Source organism: Geotrypetes seraphini, chromosome 4, assembly GCF_902459505.1.
Source record: "Geotrypetes seraphini chromosome 4, aGeoSer1.1, whole genome shotgun sequence".
Lineage (NCBI taxonomy): Eukaryota > Metazoa > Chordata > Amphibia > Gymnophiona > Dermophiidae > Geotrypetes > Geotrypetes seraphini.
This window is the reverse complement of record NC_047087.1, coordinates 243,441,253-243,464,532: the sequence shown is the minus strand read 5'-3', so window position 1 is coordinate 243,464,532 and position 23,280 is coordinate 243,441,253. Positions and strand designations below refer to the sequence as shown.

Sequence of the window (23,280 nt, the reverse complement as noted above, 5' to 3'; positions counted from 1 at the left end):
TTCAGGATTTCCCCAATGAATATGCATTGAAAGCAGTGCATGCCTATAGATCTCATGCATATTCATTGGGGAAATCCAGAAAACTTGACTGGATTGCGGCTCTCAAGGAGGGACTTTGAGACCCCTGTCCTGGACAGAACTTAAGCATCCGGAGCTAGACCCGTTTTAGAAGTGTCTAAGTGCCACGAAGGTACCCAAACTGACCAGATGACCACTGGATACATTAAAGAATGCCCCCACACACACACTCAGGGCTAGATTAATGAATAGGCCAAAGAGGCACGAGCCTAGGGCTCGAAGTTGTCAGGGGGTCTGCTGAAGAAACAAACAGGACTCTGATTTTTTTCCCCCCCTTTCGGTAGCGCCCCCCCCCCCCCCCCACGGAAAGATCGGCAGCACCTGGCCCCCCCGGAAAGATCAGCAGTGCTGCCTCCTCCCTTCCCCCCCCCCCTCCCCCCAAAAGATAGGCAGTGCCGGGCCCTCCCCAGAAAGATCGGCAGCATCAGGCCCCTCTCCTGGGAAAAATTTGAAGTTATTCAAGGCAGTCTGGTGAGTAAATATGATCATGAAAGTGTAACAGGGGCAGAAAGGCAGCTAATCTTAGTATTATAAATGTAAAACTTGCTTCAAAACTTCCTGTTGGAGGCCTACCACCATCACCTAAACAGTGTGGTCACGCTGTTTGGAAACAGTTACACTGTGGGAGAAATTTGGTGGGAGATGGGGGAAGCGTTATAGTAATTATTTTTTTATGTAAAGTTACAATGCACAACATTAAACCTGCAGTAAAGTTCTAAACAAGTTTTAAGATGCAGTCCATATTTATTTAAAAAATGTATATACCGCATACAACTATGCGGTTTCCATATCACATACATAAAATCTTGTTTCTCTGCGATTACCACATATAACATAGACATGTCTAAACAACATCATTAATCGTCCCTGTTATAAACAGGGATAGAGCACAAATTCAATACATTGCTATCAAAAGAGTTCTTTTTACGTACAATTTCTTAATCTTATTTAAGTTGTATATATCTTTGTAACCCTCAACAGCTAGGCAACAACAAATGTGGCATGTAAAAAATGAAGAACTGTCTTACTTGTATTTTCCTTTATTTAAAATGTTTTACCTAGCATAACTGGAAATGGTAATGACAGTAAACAAGCATTTCTTTGGTCGAAAATGGGATATAAAGTTAGGCGTCCTAAGGGTTGGACGTCCTGTCAATCCAGACGGCCAAATAGACGATTTTCAAAAAATACCAAAAATTTTGGTCGTTTAGCAGTTTGGCTTTTGAAAATGGATGTTTCTGTGCTTCAGACTTTTAGAAAAACACATCCAAATTTAGAAGAAAACATCCAAGTCGGACTTAGACATCCTATCGAAAATGGCCCTCCTTGGGATTATATTTTTTTAATGTTCTGTTTCATTTGTGACTGAAAAGCTTAGTTGTGAGCTATGTGACTATTTTTAATGTAAACCATTTTTAAACCAATTTTGAATCACATTAATCCCCCCCATTTACGAAGCCGCTCTAGGCTTTTATATCACCGACTGAGGCGGTATTAGGTCCGACGCTCATAGGAATTCTATGAGCATTGAAGCTAATACCATCGTGGCCAGGGATAAAAAAAAAAATCCTAACACAGCTTTGTAAAAGGGGGGGTGGGGTAAGATATTTGCCTTGTCTACCGTAGTTTTACTCTTGGCAGAATTCTTTGCTAAAAAATTCAATAGCCTGCACAAAAATAATTCAAAATTCTGCGCACAATATTAGCAAATTCTACAAGTTTGTCAAAGTTTAAATAATAATTTAGCAAATTATCCATATTCCATTTAAAATACTCAAAATAAAATGCTTTTTTTCTACCTTTGTTGTCTAAGCATTTTATTTTTCCATTCTCTTTGATCCCAGAGCCTCTTTTTTACTTTGCTGTGGGTTTTTTTTTTGTACCTGTCTTCCCAGGATTGCCTGTCCATTTTCCATTTCTATTTGATTCTCTGTATACCATTCATTTTCCCTTTTGAGTCCCTATCTGTCCTGTCCAGCATCTCTCCTCTATCCCAGTCTCTATCCTGAGTTTCTCCCCTTTCTGTCCTTCTCCATTCCCCTGCATCCATCATACATCTGTCAGAATCACCCCTTTTCAAGCACTGTCCCTATGTCTAGCATTCCCTCTATGCATCTGTCTCAATACTCCCTCCCCATCAAGCATTTCTTCCTGTTTCTAATATTTCTTGAGTGCCCATGTCTCTATGTTTAGTCCTTATCTAGGATTTTTTTCTGCATGCTTCTGTGCCTCTTTGTGCAGGATCTCCCCTGAGCCAACAACTCACTCTCAAGCTTGCATCTCTCTCTCTCCCCAAACCCCTCCCAAGCTAGAATTTCTCTCTCCCCAGCCCCCTAGTCAGCATCTTATTTTCTCCATCTCTCCCTACCTTCCCCCTGAGCCAGTATCCCTTTCACCCCTATCTCCCTGAATCAGCATCTCTTTCCCCAGCCATCATCTCTCACAGCATCTCTCACTGTCTTCTCAATATCCTTCCTGACGCAGCATCTCTCTCACCCATGTACCCCCCTCCCCCACACATACACACTGGCTTCTCTCACTCTGTCTTCTTGCTATCCTTCCTGAGTATGCATCTTTTAACCCTGCCCCATCCCCAAGTCAGCATTTCACTCTCTCTTCTCCTCATCCTCCCCCAGCCAGCATTTTACTCTCTCTCCCCCTCATCTACCCCAGTCAGCATTTTATTCTTTCTTCCCTATCTTTTTTCACTCTCCCCCCAGCCTTCCCATCCACCATTTTACTCTATCTCCCCAGCCTCCCCAATCTAACATCTCTCTTTCTTCCCTCCCCCCATGAAAGCATTTCTTATTTTCTTCTACTCCATCCCCCAACAGCATCACTGAAAAGTCCCTCTTTCTAAGGCTCCTCTGCATACCTCAGCAATGCTAAAGTTAAAAGGCAACCTGTGCCAGCTCTGCAGGCTTCCCTCTACCGTGTTTCCATCCTTGATTATGTCACTTTTTCCTCCTTCAGAGCCGGGACACGGAAGAGGGAAGCCTGTAAAGCCAGCACAGGTTAACTGAAGATGTTGCCAGCAACAATTTTTATGGAGGATCCCAGATGCAGAAGAAGGAAAGAGGGAGTGCCACTGCAACCAAATTCTACATTCCTCAGGAATTCTGCACAAATTCTACCAGGAGTAGTAGTTTGCAACAAATAGTAGTTTCCACCAGGAGTAGTAGTTTGCAACAAGGGTTGTTCACAATAACTTGCAGCAATGCTCAATAATGAGTGGCTTCAAGTGGTTATGATTAAGGTCCATCATTTCTTGCCATTCACTTGTTGTACTAACAAACATTGGTAATGATCTATGAGGCTATTTGTTAAAACCAAAATAATTGCTGAATCTTCTCCATATATTTTATCAATCCAAAAATCATTATTTTAGAATAATTTATAAATAATTTATCAGTCATATTCTAAGGCAGTGATTCCCAACCCTGTCCTGGAGGAACACCAGGCAAATCGGGTTTTCAGGCTAGCCCTAATGAATATGCATGAGAGAGATTTGCATATGATGGAAGTGATAGGCATGCAAATTTGCTTCATGCATATTCATTAGGGCTAGCCTGAAAACCCAATTGGCCTGGTGTTCCTCCAGGACAGGGTTGGGAACCACTGTTCTAAGGTATAGGAAATAAATTTGGATTAGGACTGGCTACGTTATGAAAGCAGAAGAGACAAACTAAAGGCAGTAAAGTCAACAAGCACCATAAAAGTCTATTGAAAATCTCTGATATGTTTTTTTACATTAAGATTTACATACAGGTTTTGCCATGCACGACTGATGACTATACTATCAAGCCCCTCTCTAAAGCAGATGACTGCTGATATATGAACCACTTCTGAAAATTTGATTTTCTTATTCTGATGTATGGATCCTATTTTATTCAAGTTCAAGGAAAGATTAGGCTCTTACCTCAATAATCATCTTTCTGGTTAACATGGCATAAGAGTCTTGACGATTGTGTTAACTTCCCCTAACTGTGAGCTGTGCAAAAAGAATCATATACTTTTTCTTCAGCTCTGCCTCCTTCCTCAGTTAACTGTACTGCCTCTCTTTAGTTTGTACCAAAGCAGTCAATAACCACTACAACAAGAAACATAAGAAAGGGTACAGGGAATTTCACCAACAAGACACTTTGTTCTGCTCTGTAGCAAGTATATTAAACAATGTTAATCAAAACAAATCATATAAAATAAAGTGGAACCACTAAGCCACATATCCAAGTGCAACCAGCACTAACATTTATGGCGTTTGTATGCTCTCAATTGCATGTTTAACGATAATACTATGTAACATGATTTTTGTTCCTGGGCAGTAAGTGTAATTTCTTAATTGTTCATGCCTAGAAAGTATAGAAAATGTCTGTTATTTCCATAAAGCTTTGCTTTTGTGACCAGGAGAATCAAAATTTGCAGTTTACCTATTTAAAACATGAAAACACTGAATTTTCATCTTTTCATTCTTATAAAGTCATAAAAAGCAAGACATGAAACACAACATGTATTTATATTAAAGTTATACAAAGATGACCACAGAAGATTTAGAAGTGAGTAGCTTTGTAATTATATTTTAAGTCACTTTCATGAATCAGCCCCCAGATGTAATCTTTCATCATGTTCTCATTATATTATGCTTGGTAGCAGCATTCAAAGTCCAGTATATCCTGGTGGAAGTGCTCACCTTGCTCCTCTGAGTATGATCCAATTTCTCCTTGATTGTATCAAGATGAGCATCGAGCACATGGACTTTGAGAGACATCCTACAGCCCATTTTACTGTAGTTCTTCACCAGATTCTCAACAAACTCCACATAGTTTTTGGCCTGGTGATTATCCAGAAAGCCCCTAACCATTGCGACAAAGCTGTTCCAAACTGCTTTTTCCTTCCTAGTTAGCTTCCTGGGAAAGTCCTTGCACTCCATGATCTTCTTTATCCGTGGTCCCACAAAGACATCAGCTTTGACCTTTGCCTCAGACAGATTAGGGAAGATGTCTTGAAGGCTGCCAACTCCTTATCTAGTCAACAACAACACACTCCTAATTTGCCAAACAAATCCTAAACTAGAAAAAACAAGGAAGGCAACCAAGTCACATCAAGGTCTGTGAGGGGGAAGCTCAAAGTGCCTAACTTGGCTCACAACTTGCAAACCAAATATAGTGTAATATGTCAAAGAACATGTCACATTATATGATGTTATAGGGCGCTCTCAGTGTGAACCCTCAGTGATAGGAGCACAGCTCCGACACTTCACTTCTGGGCCAAGGCCATAAGCCTCCACCCGCACACCATCATCGAGCGCCCTGTGTGTGCAGAAATCAAACCAATCAACAATCAAAGTGAGTAAATGAAACTCAACACAAGCAACCTGAGCGACCCCCACACAAACCCTGCCAGCCAAACCCCCTCAAAAAACTCACGCAAAATCACAAACAAAGTCAAAAACCATACCAAAAAGTGAAAAACATGTCCAAAAGAAACAATACTTATCCAAAACTGTCACACAAACGGAAAAACCGCGCCAGGAGGAGAGGTTCAACCGCGCTGGTTTCGGGAGGAGCCCTTCTTCAGGAACCTGGCCTCCAACAGAACACAAGCAGAGAGGAAGGCTGGAGGGCGGGGTGCCCGGGAGGGAGAGCACACCGGCTAAAACAGATCCATAGGTGACATCATACACGAACCAACCAATCATACAGTGCCAGCACTCAACACAATCAGCACCACAGAAAAGAGAAGGAGAAGAGGGAGGGAAAAGGGGAGGGAAAAAGAAACACCCAAACTCCTTATCTAGAGCACTGACAAATTGTTTCATTAGGCCCAATTTGATGTGCAGTAGTGGCATCAGCACCTTCTGGGGGATCCACCAGTGGTTACCCATTTGATGTTGTTTCTTCCCACAGAGAACTCAGTTTGCTGTGGCCAGTCCCACCCTTTGGTAGTGTGCTATTGTGTCCCTGTTGTCCCAATGACAGAGACAGCAGGGGAACTTAGTAAAAACGCCTTGGAGAACCATTAGGAATGCAGAGATTAGAGAAACTGGGCCTTTTCTCCCTTGAAAAGAGGAGACAGAGGGGACATGATCGAAACATTCAAGATACTGAAGGGAATAGACTTAGTAGATAAAGACAGGTTGTTCACCCTTTCCAAGGTAGGGAGAACAAGAGGGCACTCTCTAAAGTTGAAAGGAGATAGATTCTCTACAAATGTAAGGAAGTTCTTCCGGAGTCTGTTATAGGGGAAAACACTCTCCAGGAATTCAAGACAAAGTTGGACAAGTTCCTGCTAAACTAGAATGTACACAGGTGAGGCTGGACTCATTTAGAGCACTGGTCTTTGACCTAAGGGCCGCCACGTGAGCAGACTGCTGGGCACGATGGACCACTGGTCTGACCCAGTAGTGGCATTTCTTATTTTCTTAACCATTTTTGAAGTCTCCAATGACTTCCCAGCCATACTCATCATACTTCAAGATGCATAGTAAGGTCTTGATGCTGTTGTAGAATTACACCATATCTGCTGAAGCTTAACTGGTTTCCTTTAGCAGCCAGAATTCGATTTAAATTCTTCTGTATGCTGTTTAAAATTTCACATGGAGAAGTACCTTCATAAATGTCTCCTTTAACATGTTGTTCAGAAGCAACATTACACATGGTTTAAGACAGAATTCTCCTTTTCAATTCCCAGAGGGGAGAGGAATAAATTATGAGAATATTTACTTCCACTTTTGCTTACCAAGCTGCCAAACTTTGGAAAAATTCACCTGACATGTTAATGAGTAATTATAAGATTTTTAAGAAGTCTTTGAAAATTTATTTAATGAATATGTGCTAAAGGGGTAATTTCATTTGTTTTAATTTATGTTGTTTTTAGATTGTAATTCTGGGTGTTATCTCCAATTCTTGTTATGTTAACAGCAGTGAACTTCATTGAGGTATTTGCAGTATAAAAATAAAAATTGTATTGTATTGTAATCATCTGAGTGCACTGAGTGTACTTGTTCCCATTATGAAACATGACGGCTTTGAAACTCCTGGATGAGCCGTTAATGAAGACACACCACTCTTTCAGGTTACAGGTGATTCCAATTGCCTCAGACAGGTCACATTGTGGTAGAAGCAAAGCCCATCTTGATAAGCTTGGTGACACTTCTTCTGATCTGTGACTTGCATATTTTCATCCAACAAGTTCCATTGCTTGAGCCTAGATGTCAAGAGGGCCCCTAAGTTTACTCAGTTTGGAATCAATCTGGAATGTTCTGCCAAAAAAAGATAAATTTCAAAATATCAATGTCTTGGTCATGAAAGCAAAGTTTTTTGGGAATTATAGCCATTTTCTGTACTTTTGTGGCATAGGCAATTAAGAAAGAACAATTATTACCCAGGAACAAAAAAAAATGCTGTTATATAATGTAATATGGCATTGTACTCATAATACTTGACTGGAATGAGAAGATCTCAAGTTCTGGACAGATATACTTATCCAAGACATTACTCAGGCAAATAATTACACTGACAGAGTGGGGTGTCAAGACTCAAACGCCACATTACCAGAAAGATTATCGAGGTAAGAGCCTAATCTTCCATTCTGGTGCACATGGCATATGAGTCCAGATGACTGTGACATATCAAAGCATTCCCTTGAAACTAGGGTCAGACAGATGAGCCTGCCCTTAACACTGAGGATCCAAATGCAGCATCCTTTAGCACAGTTATGATCACTTTATACATATGGAGATAGTGTCATGCCATAGGCGTTGGCATCATCAAAAGGCCTGAAATTTCCCTGAAGACCTTCCATTACATGACTTGGGAAGAAAAACACGGGCTTCTGCCATACTGAAACAAATTCCCAAATACTCTAGGAATTGGGACTGTACCAAGTGGCTTTTCCGGAAGTTGACAATCCAACCCAGATTCTGCAATAGGTGGACCACTTTCACCACTGCCTTTTCCACTTCTGACTTGGATGCATTTGTATTCCCGCCTTGAGGAGATGCGCCACCACCACAAACATCACCTTGATCAAAGTGCAAGGTGCTGCTGTGCAGAGAAATCAGAATGTCTCCCCAGAACGTAGAATCTTAAATATTTTCTTTGTTCTAGGAATGTGGGAATATGAAGATAGAACTCTATCAAATCCAGGGAGGCTAATTCTCTATGCAGAATCATGACACTTTCAGTGCTGTATTAATGGACTTCAGATCCAGGATAGGTCTCCAGGTGTCTTGAGTCTTTCTTGGGCACTATAATGTTTATAGAATATCTGTCCAAGCCTGATTCTTTGGGAGGTACGAGCTCTATGGCTCGAATTTCTAGGAGCCTTGTCACTGTGACCTGGACTTTGACCGCTTTCATCTGGCTATAGAGTCCACAAACAGATCCAGGAGTGGGTGACAGAAATCAAGCTTATATCCTTCTCGAATGATGTCCAGCACCCAGTGGTCTGAGCAAATCTGCTCCCAAGCCTCCAAACAAGCCAACCTCCAACCTATCTGCAGAGGTATGGCTACGGAACTGGCATCATTTGGATATCTTGGATGCTGCTGTGGTGTGAGAACCAGAGGTCTGAGGTCACCTCGTGCTTCCATAGTTCTGTCTAGATCCTCGATACAATCTCTGGGCAGAGACTCTTCATAAATACTGACGATGATATTGAGAGCCTCAAAAATTAGTTCAACTGAACTCTCTAGGGGTTCATGGTCTGCTGTCTGGCAAAAAGTGTGGCACTGATCTGCCACACTGGCCATAAGATCGACCAAACACCTACCAAATAGCATTTGTCCCTTAAAAGGGAGCCTGCTTAGTGTTGCTTTAGAAGCTGTATCTCCCACTATTGTCTGATCCAGAGCATTCTACAAGCTGAGATAGCATAGATAAACTTTGCTCATGACTTTGATTATGTCGTACTATAGAGCATTTGTCACAACCCTTGCCAATACAAGCTGGGGGTAAATATTATCATTCACCGTGGGAATCCGATACAATCTGGTATAGCAAGTGCGTTCCACAAATGAGGCCACTGTTGCTGCCTTAATTCCCAAAGCCAAGGCCTCGAATATCCTTTTGAGGACATCTACCCTGCAGTCCTGCGCATCCTTTAAAATGATACCTCCTTTGCTAGGCAGGGAAGTACGTTTGGTAACCTGTGCTACTAGATTTATTTCCTGCAATAAATCCATAATATCCTCCAGTAAGGCTTGAAAAGGTAACAGACTTGAAAAGGTAACATACAGTCAGGTTCTTCCCTTGGTCAAGGGCCACAACTATCTCCTGATCAACAGCCTCTGCCTGAGACCCCGAATCTCCTAAGAGTGAAGATTCATGGACTCTGACCCCCAGTCTACCCAGTCCTTCTCTAACTGGTCCTCTGGGTCCTTTTCGGAAACCTTCTCTGGGGGAAGTGCGCTTTGGGTGTGCAAATCCCTTGCACAGCCACAGGCACATCTTCTGAGGGCGCAAGAGGACCCTAACAATTTACACATGCTTTCCACATAAGATTCACAAAATCTGGGGTAAAGTACTACTACTAATCATTTCTATAGCACTACTAGACATACGCAACGCTGTACATCTAAATACAAAACAGACAGTCCAATACAGACAATGAACTGTATGCAGAAATGGATAGGAAACCCAAAGGGGTAATGTAGGCATAGGGACACTGGCAGAACAGGAGGCATGCAGCAGAGTTCTGAACAGATTGAAGGGGAGAGAGATGGTTCAGCGGAAGACCAGTAAGAAGCAGGTTGCAGTAGTCTAGGTGATGAGGTGATGAGAGTATGGATGAGTATCTTGGTATTGTGCTAACAAAGGAAGGGTCTGATTTTAGTGATATTGTAGAGATAGAAACAGTTTTTGAGCAGGAAGCCCAGCGGACCCCTTCAGGGACTCACCTTGTCTCTTGAGCTCTGCGGAATCCACACCTCTGCGTTTCACCAAATCACTCTCCAAGGGCTCTAGGAGAGATTTTCTCCCTGAAGAATGAGCCCCTTGCGATTCCCCAGCCCTAGAAAGAGGAAAGGGAATGGGACTTGTATATCACCTTTTTGTGGCTATAATTCAAAGTGGTTTACATATATACCAAAACTATATATATGTAGACCAGAGGGGGCTTACTCCAAGGCCCTGCCCCACCACCCTGACATGTGCCGTGGCACATGGACACTCCTCAGCTAACCATTCAGTGCAAACCTGACATGATATAGGGGTGGAAAGGTCTGAGGAGTCTTCAAATAAATTTTTAGCCAAATCAAGGGGTTTTGAGATAGATAGAGGTTTTTATAAACAAATCAGGAAATCCAAAATGGCCGCTGCTACAGCACATTCTAGCACCAAAACATGGCCTGGGAAAACAGTAAAGCCCATTCAGGGAAGGTTTTTCTGTTTGTTTTTTAAAGAGGTGGGGGCCCTATATCTAGCTCCAGACACCACCAAAACTGCCAACCAGAGCACCCCTCCCCCTAATTTTCCCATAGGTTATAATGGCCCTTCCTCACTGTGCTGTGCTGCACTGTTGCTATAGCCTGCATCAGCTTACACTGCTACTGGATAGTGGAGACCACTGCCTCAAACATGCAAATATATCCCAGTCCAGGACACTGCAATATTTGTGTTGCAAGTTGGGTTGAAGCCTGATCAATACCTCAGACCCGCGCACAGCAATAAAGAGAGGAAAATACAGCTGGCACACATCAAAGACCTTCCAGACCACTGTGGGATCAAACAGCCTGTGGTCAAGCGCCTGATAAATCAGGAGCAACTCTTGCTCCCAGGGGAATGGTTTACAAGCTCCTTAAATGTTAGTGCAGGCCGGCTAGACAGGTTCCTTATAAGGGTTACCCTGTTAGCTACAGACTGCTACTCAGAGGGTCTGTGTCTTCTCCCAGGCAGAGCTGCCCCAGGACTTTTGGGGATCTCTTGAGCACCAAAAGCCTCAATATTTGGATAAAAAGCCTCAAAATAACAAAACTTCTCAGAGTAAATCAGAAAGACACCTTCCAGCTCACGTGCAAAAGGAAAAAACTGAAGAGAGGCAAGTACAGCCCACTGAGGAAGGAAGCAGAGCTGAAGAAAAAGTGTACGATTCCTTCTGCACAGCTCCTGAAGTTAACCCAATCATCAGGACTCGTATGCCATATACATCAGAATACACCTTAGGACATGGGTAAACATGAACAAAAGACCCTTCCAACTTCTTATATATAAGCTCTACTGTATTAATCATTTTATACTATTGTATTTTTTCATTCACTGCCTATTTTGCACATTGTACTATAATTTTATCAGCTACCAGGTAATAAAATCATACAAACAAATGCATATTAGATTTATTACATAAGCTTTTAGAACCAGCATCTACCACCATTCATTTTATTTATGTAACAGAAGTAACAGCCAAATTCAATTTTTTCCCATCTATCTATTCACAATCACAAATAAGCTTCACATTAAGTCATTAAGTTATCCAGTTCCAGGAGGGAGATCTTCAGACCAGTCCTGTGAAGTGGGATTTTTTGTCCCTTGATTCCACCAATGAAATCAATGCGGCAGAGCCCATAATACATCAACATAGGACTGTCAGACATATAGGACTAACTTTAAATTTCTCCTCTGGAACTGAGTAGCTCCCAGTCTTTATGTATGCTTTCCTACTATTTCATCACTTAGTATTATTAACATTTACATTGTACTTGTGCATATCAAGCATACATACAGAATGTTTGCAGAGAAAGCATTAAGAAATCCAAGCAGACTCAGAGCTTCTTGCAGAATGAATAATTTTCAGTTTTAATAATGCAGACTTTAGCTTTTAACATTTTGTTAAATTATAATAAATTGAACTATGATTTATGAAAATTTGATTTGCATTATACTTACTTATAAATTACATAAAAGCTGCAGAAGTGATAAAGAGGAATGTTCAGGAAGTTCTATAAATATATTCATATAAATACAACTGCCTTACCAATGCAGGCCACTGTATTTGTTTGACCTTTGATCCCTGAGATTGGCTAGGATCCTTTCTCTTTGCCCAGACCAGCTGGTACTCCACCAAAAATGCTGCAAAATCTTCATAGACTTTAACCCACTCTCGTTTATCCCATTCTAGGTCATCAAATTCCACATACACCTGTAGAAACAGAAAAAAAACCCTTTGAACATATAAAAATTATTGCAAAGACATATAAAATGAACATTCTCAGAAAATATTTCTCTAGTCTTTCTCCTTAATGGTATAACTAAATAACGATATAATTTAATTTATTTAAGGGACCCCTTTACTAAAACTTAGTGTAAACTCATTAGCTTTAGTAAAAATGTTCTAAAAAATCTATATAGAAAAGAGTGACATATATTAAAAAGATATACAGTACACAATAAAACTCATATAGAGCAACCTATATAATGAAAAATATAAAAAAAAATACCAATCATTTAAGTAATATATATATATATAAACAAGAGATAAATTTATGATACATCATTAAAAGCCAATATAATCAGAAGGGTTTACCGTATATACTCAAATATAAACTGGGATTTTTGGGCCAAAAAATTAGCCCAAAAATGGGTGTCCCGGTTTATATTTGGGTCAATGCCCCCTCCCAGAATTTTTTTTTAAGGCCGCTACCACCAGGCTCTGCCCCCACCTCCCTCCCTAATGCACCTTTGTAAAAGGAGCCCTGTATTACTAACTGTTTTATGCTCGTCAAAGATTTCTAAAGGTTCTACAGTATTTGTTGTAATATGTGTTTATCTGCTGGTGAGTAAGTTTAGTGATTGGTACTATATTTTGTACTTCATTTGCTGTTCATTCTCCAGTGAAGGCAGTGCTGGGTTTATCAGTTGGTTGCTACATGTTTAAAACACTATTACGAAAACCTATTATAAATTATGGATGTTAAGCAAGTTTCAATTGTATTTGCCTAAAAGTGACTTTATGAAAGTTGTTCAATCTATTGTAGTTGCAGGGCTGGACTATTGCAATGTTGTATTCTTGGGATTACCAGTTACATGCATGCATGCTTTGCAAGTAGCACAGAACTGCATAATACTATTTTTATGTTGAGTTCATAGATTTGAACATGTCACCAAACATCTTACAGATATTGGTTATCTATGGAGTTCCATGTAAGTACAAGTTTCTTCCAATGGTTTACTTAAGTCTTAATCAAATGTCATCCAAGTACCTTTTATTCACTGCTGTGCACGATGCTACCAGCACCCAGTAAAACAAGCGGGTCTAGCTCAATGATTATTGCAACTAAGGAGCTGATATTTTGGGAAACATTTTTTTAGTGCTATGCTGGTTCTGCATACAAATTTTGAACAAAAATCTGAGACATAATGGTGGGGAGCTTTTTTATTATTATTATTTTAAACCACTTGGTATGGAATGACCCAAATGTGTAACCACTTTGCGAGCAACACATACAGAGCAATCCAAATATTACTGCTGACTGACCTTCAAAGGGCTTACAGAAATAAGCCGGTACAATAACATAGTCAGTTTAATGGAATGCACAGCTTTAAACATATGATGCAACAACCAAAACTAAACTCGATACTTCACTGGGAGCCAGTGAAGTTTCCATATAGTAGGAGTAATATGATCTAATGCCAACACCACAGAAACTAACTAAACTGACACGTTCTGTAAAAGGCACAAGCACAGCCTGAAAAGCTGGTATACAAAGAACTACAATATGCTAAAGCCAAAGTCAGCAGAGCCTGCACCACTACTCAAAAATCCAAAGCTATTAGGAAAGGCTTAATCTTTCAAAGTAAATGCAATCCAACAGAGTCTTCACTGTCCTCATACCAAACTCACCAAAAAATGAACCCATAATCACTTAGCTGCTCTAGCACAGTGAGGGAAGTGGTTCCTTTCTGGTGTATTTTATACAGCAGTTCCTGAGGAACTGTCAACCAAAACAGTATTAGGATTTCTGCAACTCCGGATTGCTGGAAGGGATTGAACACCTAGCATACTGAATCTGGAAGGGACGTAACAGAATGTCCTCTTGAAAGATCCCATCGGTCAAAGGGAAAACCGTCAACATGTACGGGTGTACTTGATAGTCAAGGATGGAGAGATACCCACATCAGTTGAGAATGTCTTCCAGAGGTATCAAGGGACCCAGACCATAACACTGCCACCACCATCTTGTGTATGTCCAACAATGGTTGCTGGGTGTTTGTTCTCAGCGGTTTCACAGTTGACATGCCAACATCCATCCATTCGATGGAGCTCAAAATGTGACTCATCAGAGAAGGCAACCCTCTGCCAGTCGGAGCAAGTCCAATGCCAGTACTCCTATGCAAACTGCAGCCGTTTTCTGCGATGAAACCTCGTGAACATAAGTGCAGTCAACAGCCATCTGCTCAGGAGCCCCATTTGAAACAGAGTTCACTGCACAGTCATTTTGGACACACATTTTGAAGCCCCCCTGGATCGTTTGGACAGTGAGTTGTTCCATGGTAGCATGCTGATTGACCAGCATCAATCTGCACAGACGTTTACCCTCTCACATTGATGGCTCATGCTGCCGCCCAGTTACCATGTAGTGTTGTTGAAGAGGTTCCATTTATCCACTCATGGTACACTTTAATCACAGCAGCCCATTAACAGTTCAGAAACTGCTGTTTCTGAAATGCTGCCACCCTTTACCCAGTAGCCGATGATCATGCCTTTTTCAAAATCTGATAAATTGCACTTTTACCCCCATGACAGCCACAGTTGCTATATTGGCAACTTGCTGACATTCCACCTTATATACGCAATAAATCTGTGCATGACGTGCATTTGTTCATTGGCTGTGTCCCTCTGACATCAGAGATAGGCGATGGTCATAATAATGTGACTCAACCATGTATTTCTTCTTTGTTTTGGGTAATTGTTGTATGTTTTCAGGTAAAGTTGTGATAGAAGTGCAGAGTAATGCATTTGGGGATTAGAAATCAGAAGGAGCCGCATGTGCTGGGTGGTGAGAGGATGATATGCACGGATGGGGAGAGGGACCTTGCGGTGATAATGTCTGAGGATCTAAAGGCGAAGAAACAGTGTGACAAGACAGGGGCTGTTGCCAGAAGGATGCTAGGCTGTATAAAGAGAGGCGTGACCAAAAGAAAGAAGGTGTTGATGCCCCTGTACAGGTCACTGGTAAGGCCCCACTTGGAGTATTGTGTTCAATTTTGGAGACCATATCTGGCAAAGGACATTAAAAAACTTGAAGCAGTCCAGAGGAAGGCAACAAAAATGGTAGGAGGTTTGCGCCAAAAGACGTATGAGGAGAGACTGGAAGCCTTGAATATGTATACCCTAGAGGAAAGGAGGGACAGGGGATATATGATTCAGATGTTCATATACTTGAAAGGTATTAACATAGAACTAAATCTATTCCAGAGAAAAGAAAATGGTAAAACCAGAGGGCATAATTTGAGACTGAGGGGTGCTAGATTCAAGAGTAATGTTAGGAAATTCTTCTTTACAGAGAAAGTGGTTGATGTGTGGAATGCGCTTCCGAGGGAGGTGGTGGAGAAGAAAACGGTGAAAGAGTTCAAACAAGCATGGGATGAACACAGAGGATCTCTAATCAGAAAATAATGGGTATACATTGAAGGAGCTAAGGCTTGCACAGCCTGTGTCCATTATAAGGACATTCAGTTGAGGACGGGCCCAGAAATATCTATGAAAAGAACCATTTAAACTAAATAATTAATTTATGGAGCATGTATGGTTGGGCAGACTGGATGGACCATTCAGGTCTTTATCTGCCGTCATTTACTATAGGCTCCTTTTACAAAGGTGCATAAGGGCCTTAACGCGTGGAATAGCGCACGCTAAAATGCCGTGCGCACTAGCCGCTACCGCCTCCTCTTGAGCAGGCGGTAGTTTTTCAGCTAGCGTGCGCTTAAAACGCTAGCGCACCTTTGTAAAAGGAGCCCTATGTTACATCATCGAAGTCCTGACCAGCAGACAGAAAATGCCAATGCTCTTGTGGCGAATGGCCACAGGGTGTGCCCTAAGGAGCAAGCAAAGCCCCTTGGGAGCCCGTTGGAGCCACATGGAGACGAGTAGAATGCTGGAGGGTAATTAGTCCCCTTTCTTTATTTTTAAGGTATATTATTTTTTTGATATGGGGAAGCGTAAAGTAAAGACTAAAATCTACACTCCAGTAATATCAGGTCTGATGGACTGTCATGTGATTTCTACTGACGCTAACTCCCCTCAGGCTACTAGCCCAGAACAGATTTCAAGAGCCTGATTTAGCTCTTCTGGACAAACTCCTCCTCTTCCTCCGAATTTTCCTAGTGGACTAGGACCCAAGGTTGGTCCTATGGCTTCCTTGGAAGCTTCTGAAGCTCAATCTATTTCTTATGTTTCCTTTTCAAAAATGCCTCAAACTTTTACCTATAGTACAAGTATGTTTGAAGGCTCAGTAGAAACTCCAAAGGAAATTTATTTAAAAAATTTATGGCAACTTAATTCAAGAATGAAGAGTTTATTGAAAACAGTTATTACCCAAAATCAATTATTTTCTAAAGAGGTTGTTGAAAAACTTGGAAATATGGATTCAAATATACTAATCTTTGATTAAAAAAAATATTGGCTACTGAGAAACAGGTTTCTAATCTGCAGACACTCACTATGAAGGATTCCCATAATATACATGTAAAGCTTGAAATGATGGAGAATGCTACAAGATCTAGAAACCTGCCTATGGTTACTTTTCCAGTTACCCATTTGATTTCCCCTGAGATTCTTCTTCAGAAGTATTTCAAGGAGGATCTAGGATTAAAAAAGGCAGATACAATATCTATTTCTACTCTTTATTATATACTTAAAAAAGAAAAAATTCCAGTTGAACAGGGAGTGGATCAGTTAGCTTGTACTGATTTGGATCTTACTGGATTTCTAGAAGATTCCCAGGATATAATATAAATTAGATTCACTATCTTAGTATCTTGTCTGAATGAAAGTGATAAGGTTCTGATTATGAAAATGTACTTTAAGAATAAAAATGCAATGTTTTGCGGAACAAAAATTTTGATGTTCCCTGATATGGCTAGACCGGGGGTCGGCAAACTGCGGCTCCAGAGCCGCATGCGGCTCTTTTCCACCTTTGCTGCGGCTCCGGTAGTGTGTCACGCAGGCATGCACCTTACAAGTCCAGCGTCGCGGCGGGAAATAGCCATGCTGAGCAGTGAGCTCAGCACATACACAGATGAAAGCCTTGCTTGCTGATTGGTCCGGCGGCGCCGTGCCGCCGGACCAATCAGCAAGCAAGGTTTCATCTGTGTAGTGCTGAGCTCACTACTCAGCATGGCTATTTCCCGCCGCGACGCTGGACTTGTAAGGTGCCTGAAAAAGAAATAATCCTGGCCGGGGTCGGTGTCATGCTCCGGAGATCTACAGCCTTCCTATCTCCCTCTCCCTTCTACCTGCTTCCGGCCACATCCCCTGCTCCGCGGCTCTCTTCGGCAACTCAGCAGCAGCTTCTGACGTCGGGGCCTACCCTCTGCGAGTCCCGCTTGTTTCAACTTCCTTTTTCCACAAAGGCGGGACTCGTAGAGGGAAGGCCTCGATGTCGGCAGCTTGTCTTGATCACTGCTGCTGACGAGTTGCTGAAGAGAGCCGCGGAGCAGGGGGGTGTTGCCAGGTGCAGGTAGAAGGGAGAGGGCCAGATGCAGGACTCGTGGGTGAGGGAGCAGAAGAGAGAGAGAAAGAGAGAGGGGAGGGAAACAAAAGGAAATATTTCATACTGGGCTGGGCCGGAGTGGAGGGAGGGTGGAAAGATTCTAGCTACAGGGTGCAGTAACAAAGGAAAAGGGGGGAAAGCTGAAAATGGAGATAGTGACACAAAGAAGAGAAAGGGTAAGCAGGACCTACTGAATAAGGATAGAGATACAGAGGGGACATGAAGAGAAGGTGAAATAGAGACATAGAAGTAATGCTGAAAAAGTGGGGGGGGGGATAAAGACATTGAAAGGGCAAATGGTGAACATGGGGTAAAGACAAGGATAGAGACAAATGAAGATTCTGAAAAAGTGGTGAGATAGGGATATAGGTGAGATGGACACAAAGAAGGGTGATGCTGGAAAATAGGTGGAATGGTAATTCTGACAGACACAGAAGGGAAATGCTGGATCAAGGAGAGATGGGGCTCAGGCTGGATGGAATGAGGAGAAATGCCTTGTTGGCCCGGAACTTCCTCTCCTACGTCAGAATTGACGTCAGGGAGCGGAATGCTGGTCAGCGCAACACTTCTGCAGGGAAAGCTTGGGACGGCGGTGGCTTGGGGGCTGTTCCCCGATTGCGGTGGCAGCAAACCGAGTGGCTTGGGGGAGGGCACGGAGACAGAAAGAAGGGGGAACAGGGAGACAGAAAGAAAAAGTTTGGGGAGAGAATGGGGTCTGGAGGAGAGGAAACATACAGGAGGCTGAAAGAAAGGAAGAAAGATTGGATGCACAGTCAGAAGAAGAAAGTGCAACCAGAGACTCATGAAATCACCAAATAGCAAAGGTAGGAAAAATGATTTTATTTTCAATTTAGTGATCCTGTATATAGCATTAAGATAAGAAACAATATATGCAGTGTTAGATTTGTTTTATAATGGTTTTGCGGCTCCAAGTTTTTTTTTCTTTTCGAAAACGGGTCCAAGTGGCTCTTTATGTCTTAAAGGTTGCAGACCCCTGGGCTAGACCAACACAACTCAGACAGAAAGCCTTTTTGGCATTGAAATTTAGGGCCTCTTCTATCAAACTGCGCTAGCAGTTTTTAGTGCAGAGCGCCACGCTGAATGGCCCGCGCTAGTGCTGCCCGATTCAGGGGGAAAAAAATTTGATTCGATTCAGCCTACTGAATTGGTTTTTCGATTCGATTTTCCTGCCCAATTGGGTGTTTTGTTTTGTTTTTTTCAAACATCCTGGTGGGTTAATTTTATAGCCTCTTCACCCCCTTTGCCTTCTCCTAACCACACTTGTGTTGTGGTGTAAACAACAAAATAAACAAACAAAAAACACTTTTCCTCTCTCTCTTAAATCCTAGCCCATGTTTGCGGTCTAACACCAGCTCTGGCAGGATACACGTTTCAAATCTGACATATTGTAATTACAAAATGGAAAATAAAATTAGTTTTTCTACCTTTTGTTGTCTGGTCATTATTCAAATCTTGTTGGTCTCAGGCTCTGGTTGTCTTCTGATAACTTGCTTGCCGGGGTCTTCTTCTTTCTCCATTCTAACCATCCATCATCTGCCATCTCTGTCCTCCCCTTCCATTTCCCTTCCCTCCCCTGGAGGTCTGGCATCTTTCTTTTTTTTCATCTCCATCCACAGATCCACCTTTTCTTAACTACCCTTTCATCCAGCATCTCTCCCTCCTTCCCCACCACCCCAGGGTCCACCATCTCTCCCTTTCTTTTCCCAACTACCCTCCTATCCAGTATCTCTATCCCCCCTCCACACCATCCCTGGTGTCCAACTTCTCTCCCTTTCTGTTCCTTCCCTCCCTAAATCCCATTGTCCATCATCTCTCTCCCTCTCCTCTATTTTTAGGTCCATTATTTCTTCCCCCCAAAGTCCGGTATATGCACTTCTCTTTGAACCCCCCTTCCCTCCCTCCGTGTACTTCTACACCAGGGCTCCCCTTCCCTGAAGGTCTGTCCCCCCCTTAAGGCCTGCACATCCCCCCTGAAGGCCTGTCCCCCCTTGAAGGCCTGCCTGTCCCCCCTGAATGCCTATGCCACCATCCCTGGCCTGGCCCCCCTTAAAGGCCTGTTCCCCCCTTGAAGGCCTGCACCCCCCTCAAGGCCTGTCCCACCCCCTGAAAGACTGCCCCCCCAAAAGACTGCGCACCCCCCCCCCCGGGAAGGCCTCCCGTGTTCCCCCTGGCCTCCCCGAACTGTTTATCTTATAGCTTTAGCCTGCAGCCAAAGATCGCAGTTCCAGCATCTTTGCAGTGCTTTGAGCTATTTCCTCTGCTGTGGTCCCTCTGACATCAGAGGCAGGATCGTGACGGAGGAAACAGCTTAAAGCACTGCAAAGACGCTGTAACCGTGATCTTCGGCTGCAGGCTAAATCTTCGGTTGCAGGCTAAAGCTATAAGGTAAACAGTTCAGGGAGGCCAGGGGGAACACAGAGGCCTTCCGGGGGGGAGGGGTGCGCAGTCTTTCGGGGATGGGCAGTCCTTCGGGGAGGCCAGGAGGGAAGCCGGACAGCTGCACTTCCCGACTGACCCTCCCTCCTCGCCCTCTAAAACAGGTGCGAGGAGAGAGGTGCTTTAGGGTGCGAGGGGAGAGGATCCGAATCGGGAAGCCAATTTTTTTTTTTTTTTTTAAATTTAAATCAATTCGAATCAATTCACCTGAAGTGAATCGGTGACCAATTCAAATCGTGAATCGGGTAGCACTAGCCCGCGCTGCTCCTTATGCTCATAGGAACTCTATGAGCATCGGGAGCAGCGCGGGCCATTCAGCACGGCTCACCGCGCTACAAACTGCTAGCACAGTAAGACAGAAGAGGCCCTTAGAGTTGTGGCATTGAGAACCATTTTCTTTCTGAAGTTTCCATATAAATGTTTGTTGAGTTTTCAGAATAAGGATTTTGATTTTTAGGATCCAATGCAATTAGGGCAATTTCTTAAATCACATGAGAAATAATTTCCTCTTATTTTCTGATTTCTGTTATGAGACTATTACACATGTGATGAATAGAAATTTAGGACTTTTATCCTTGTTTTTTCCTTTGAGTTTTTCTTTGTTTAAATGTGCACTCTTCTATCATTAATGGAATTGATGTATTAATATAATTGGTATGTTTTTGATTTTTTTTTCCTTATATTTCCATATCTTGTATGTTTATGGATACATTTATAAAAATTCTAATAAAATAATTTTTAAAAATCCATGAAAATGTGACAAATATAAAAACAGACCCAATAGTACTGAATGCTATTGGTTTCATTAAAAAAGAACACCCAAGCAAACACTGATAGTTTTCCTGTATAACTCGTATTTCATTTGGTAGAATGCAAATATTACAAGTGGTAAATCTGAATGAAATTATACCCAAAGTTATGAGCAAAATTCATTCCTGTCATGGTATGTGTGAAACAAATCTATCTGATAAGAAATAAAGTTTGAGTAATACACTAATATTTTAGACCAGTGGTTTCTCAACTCATTTGCTGTGGCAAAGCCTTTGCTCTGCCACAGTAACATTCAACGCTCAGCACTCTTCTCCTCCCATCCTTACCATACTGCCTCAGCTTCACTGATTCAATTTGCTTTCTTCTCTTCCACTGGCAAGTGAGCAGTGGTGCTTGCCATGTCTGCCTCATTCTTTGCTAGAGTCACCCCGAAATTTAATATGCAAATCACCAGTGGTTCAAGGGACTTGCCCATATCACATATTCAGACATCAGCGTGAAACCAGCAGAGCAGGCAGCAATGGCAGGTAAAGAGTGCAATATTCCACTGCCAGCAAGAGGAACAAAGAAAAATGATGTTTGAAAGAAAGGAACATATAAAAGTCGTAGAAGAGGGAAGGGAAAAGCATGAGCTGAGTAGGAGAAGAAAAATGCACAGGATTTGAAAAGGTCACAGGTGAAAAGTCATGTGTTTGTAGGGGTAGAGGCATTATGTGAAGTCTGATTTAGTGTACTGCAGTGGTCTCAAACTCAAACCCTTTGCAGGGCCACATTTTAGATTTGTAGGTACTTGGAGGGCCTCAGAAAAAAAAAGATGACAATTTTGCTTGAGGTAAAACTTTATAGTTTATAAATCTTAACTTTTGGCTAAGTCTTAATAATAATATTGCAATTTAAAGCTAAAGAGATTTATGATCAAGAAACTGTTTTATTTTACTTTTGTGATTATGATAAACATACCGAGGGCCTCAAAACAGTACCTGGCGGGCCGCATGTGACCCCGGGCCGCGAGTTGAGACCACTGGTGTACTGTGAGGAAAAAGCAAATTCACAAGTGTTCTATGAAATAAAGTTTGAGAAGCACTACTGACCCCAATAGTCTTAGGGCTCCTTTAACTAAGCTGCGCTAGAGGTTTTAGGGCATGCTAAACTGCTGTGTGCGCTAGACGCTAACGCCAGCATTGAGCTGGCGTTAGTTTTTGGCATGTAGCGTGGGGTTAGCGTGCGTGGCAATGCAGCGCGTGCTAAAAACGTTAGCACACCTTAGTAAAAGGAGTCCTTGGTGTCAATGTGAACATATAAAACCAATATATGGACTATAGTTAAGTCAACTATTCGTTTCAGGCTTTTTGTGGTGGCAGGTCCTTAGTTATGGAATGCCCTTCCAGAAAATGTTCATCAAATCTCTTCATTTTTATTTTTCCGTAAATGTTTGAAGACTATCTTCTTTCAGAGGGCATTTTTAAATCTGTGATGGGTTATAATGTTATCAGAATTTGACATTATTGGTTTGAAAACTTTGATCATTATTTTTTTTAATAACTTGTATGATTGTGTATTTTGGGGAAATTTAAGAATTGCATGTTAGTATTTTAAGATCAAGGTGTGTTTGTTCACCTATGTTGTTTGTTCACCTTTGCTTATGTGTTTTCTTTTGTATCCTACATAGGTTTTTGGTAATGAGGGATATGAATATTTAAATACATAAATAATTAATAACTGTTACTTTAGATAAATTGTGAGCCCACCGGGACAGATATGGATAATGTTTGATTGCCTGATTGTTAACTGCTTAGATAATTTTGATAGATGGTATGTATATAAATACCTAAAATAAATAAATAAATAACATAATTTGACAGTCATTTTGTACTGAAAAAAATCATCTTGTTATATATGCATTATATAGCACATCAGGGATAGAGCTAAAATGGGTCACTTAAACTCGAAAACTAAAGTTCTAGCAGAAGCAGTCAGAGGTGTTCTTTGACTAACTGATTCCAATTTTGATCAATCCTCATCTCCCTCTGCTGATATTCTAGCCTGTTTTTTTCAAGATAAAATCTCTCTTATCCAATTTCATCTATGGGAAAAGATTGCCTGATATCTCCCTATATACTCAAAAAATTCTACAGAGGAAATTCCAGCTGATCGTTATTGGTGTTCATTTAATCTAATATCTGAACATCAAGTTTCTAAACTGTGCGAAAAGATGAGAAAGTGTAAATGTTCACTGGACTCTTTTCCATCATATCTATTTCTTAATATTT

The 23,280-nt window shown here is 41.8% G+C and overlaps 1 protein-coding gene across 1 annotated transcript in view; it reads right to left on the bottom strand.

Annotated features, from left to right (window-relative positions):
- Nucleotides 1-23,280, bottom strand: part of JMJD1C (jumonji domain containing 1C) — a 593,631-nt gene that overhangs the window by 408,665 nt on the left and 161,686 nt on the right. The window contains 1 exon segment of the mRNA XM_033941997.1: nt 12,046-12,210. Within this exon segment, the coding sequence (XP_033797888.1) occupies nt 12,046-12,210 (165 nt within the window).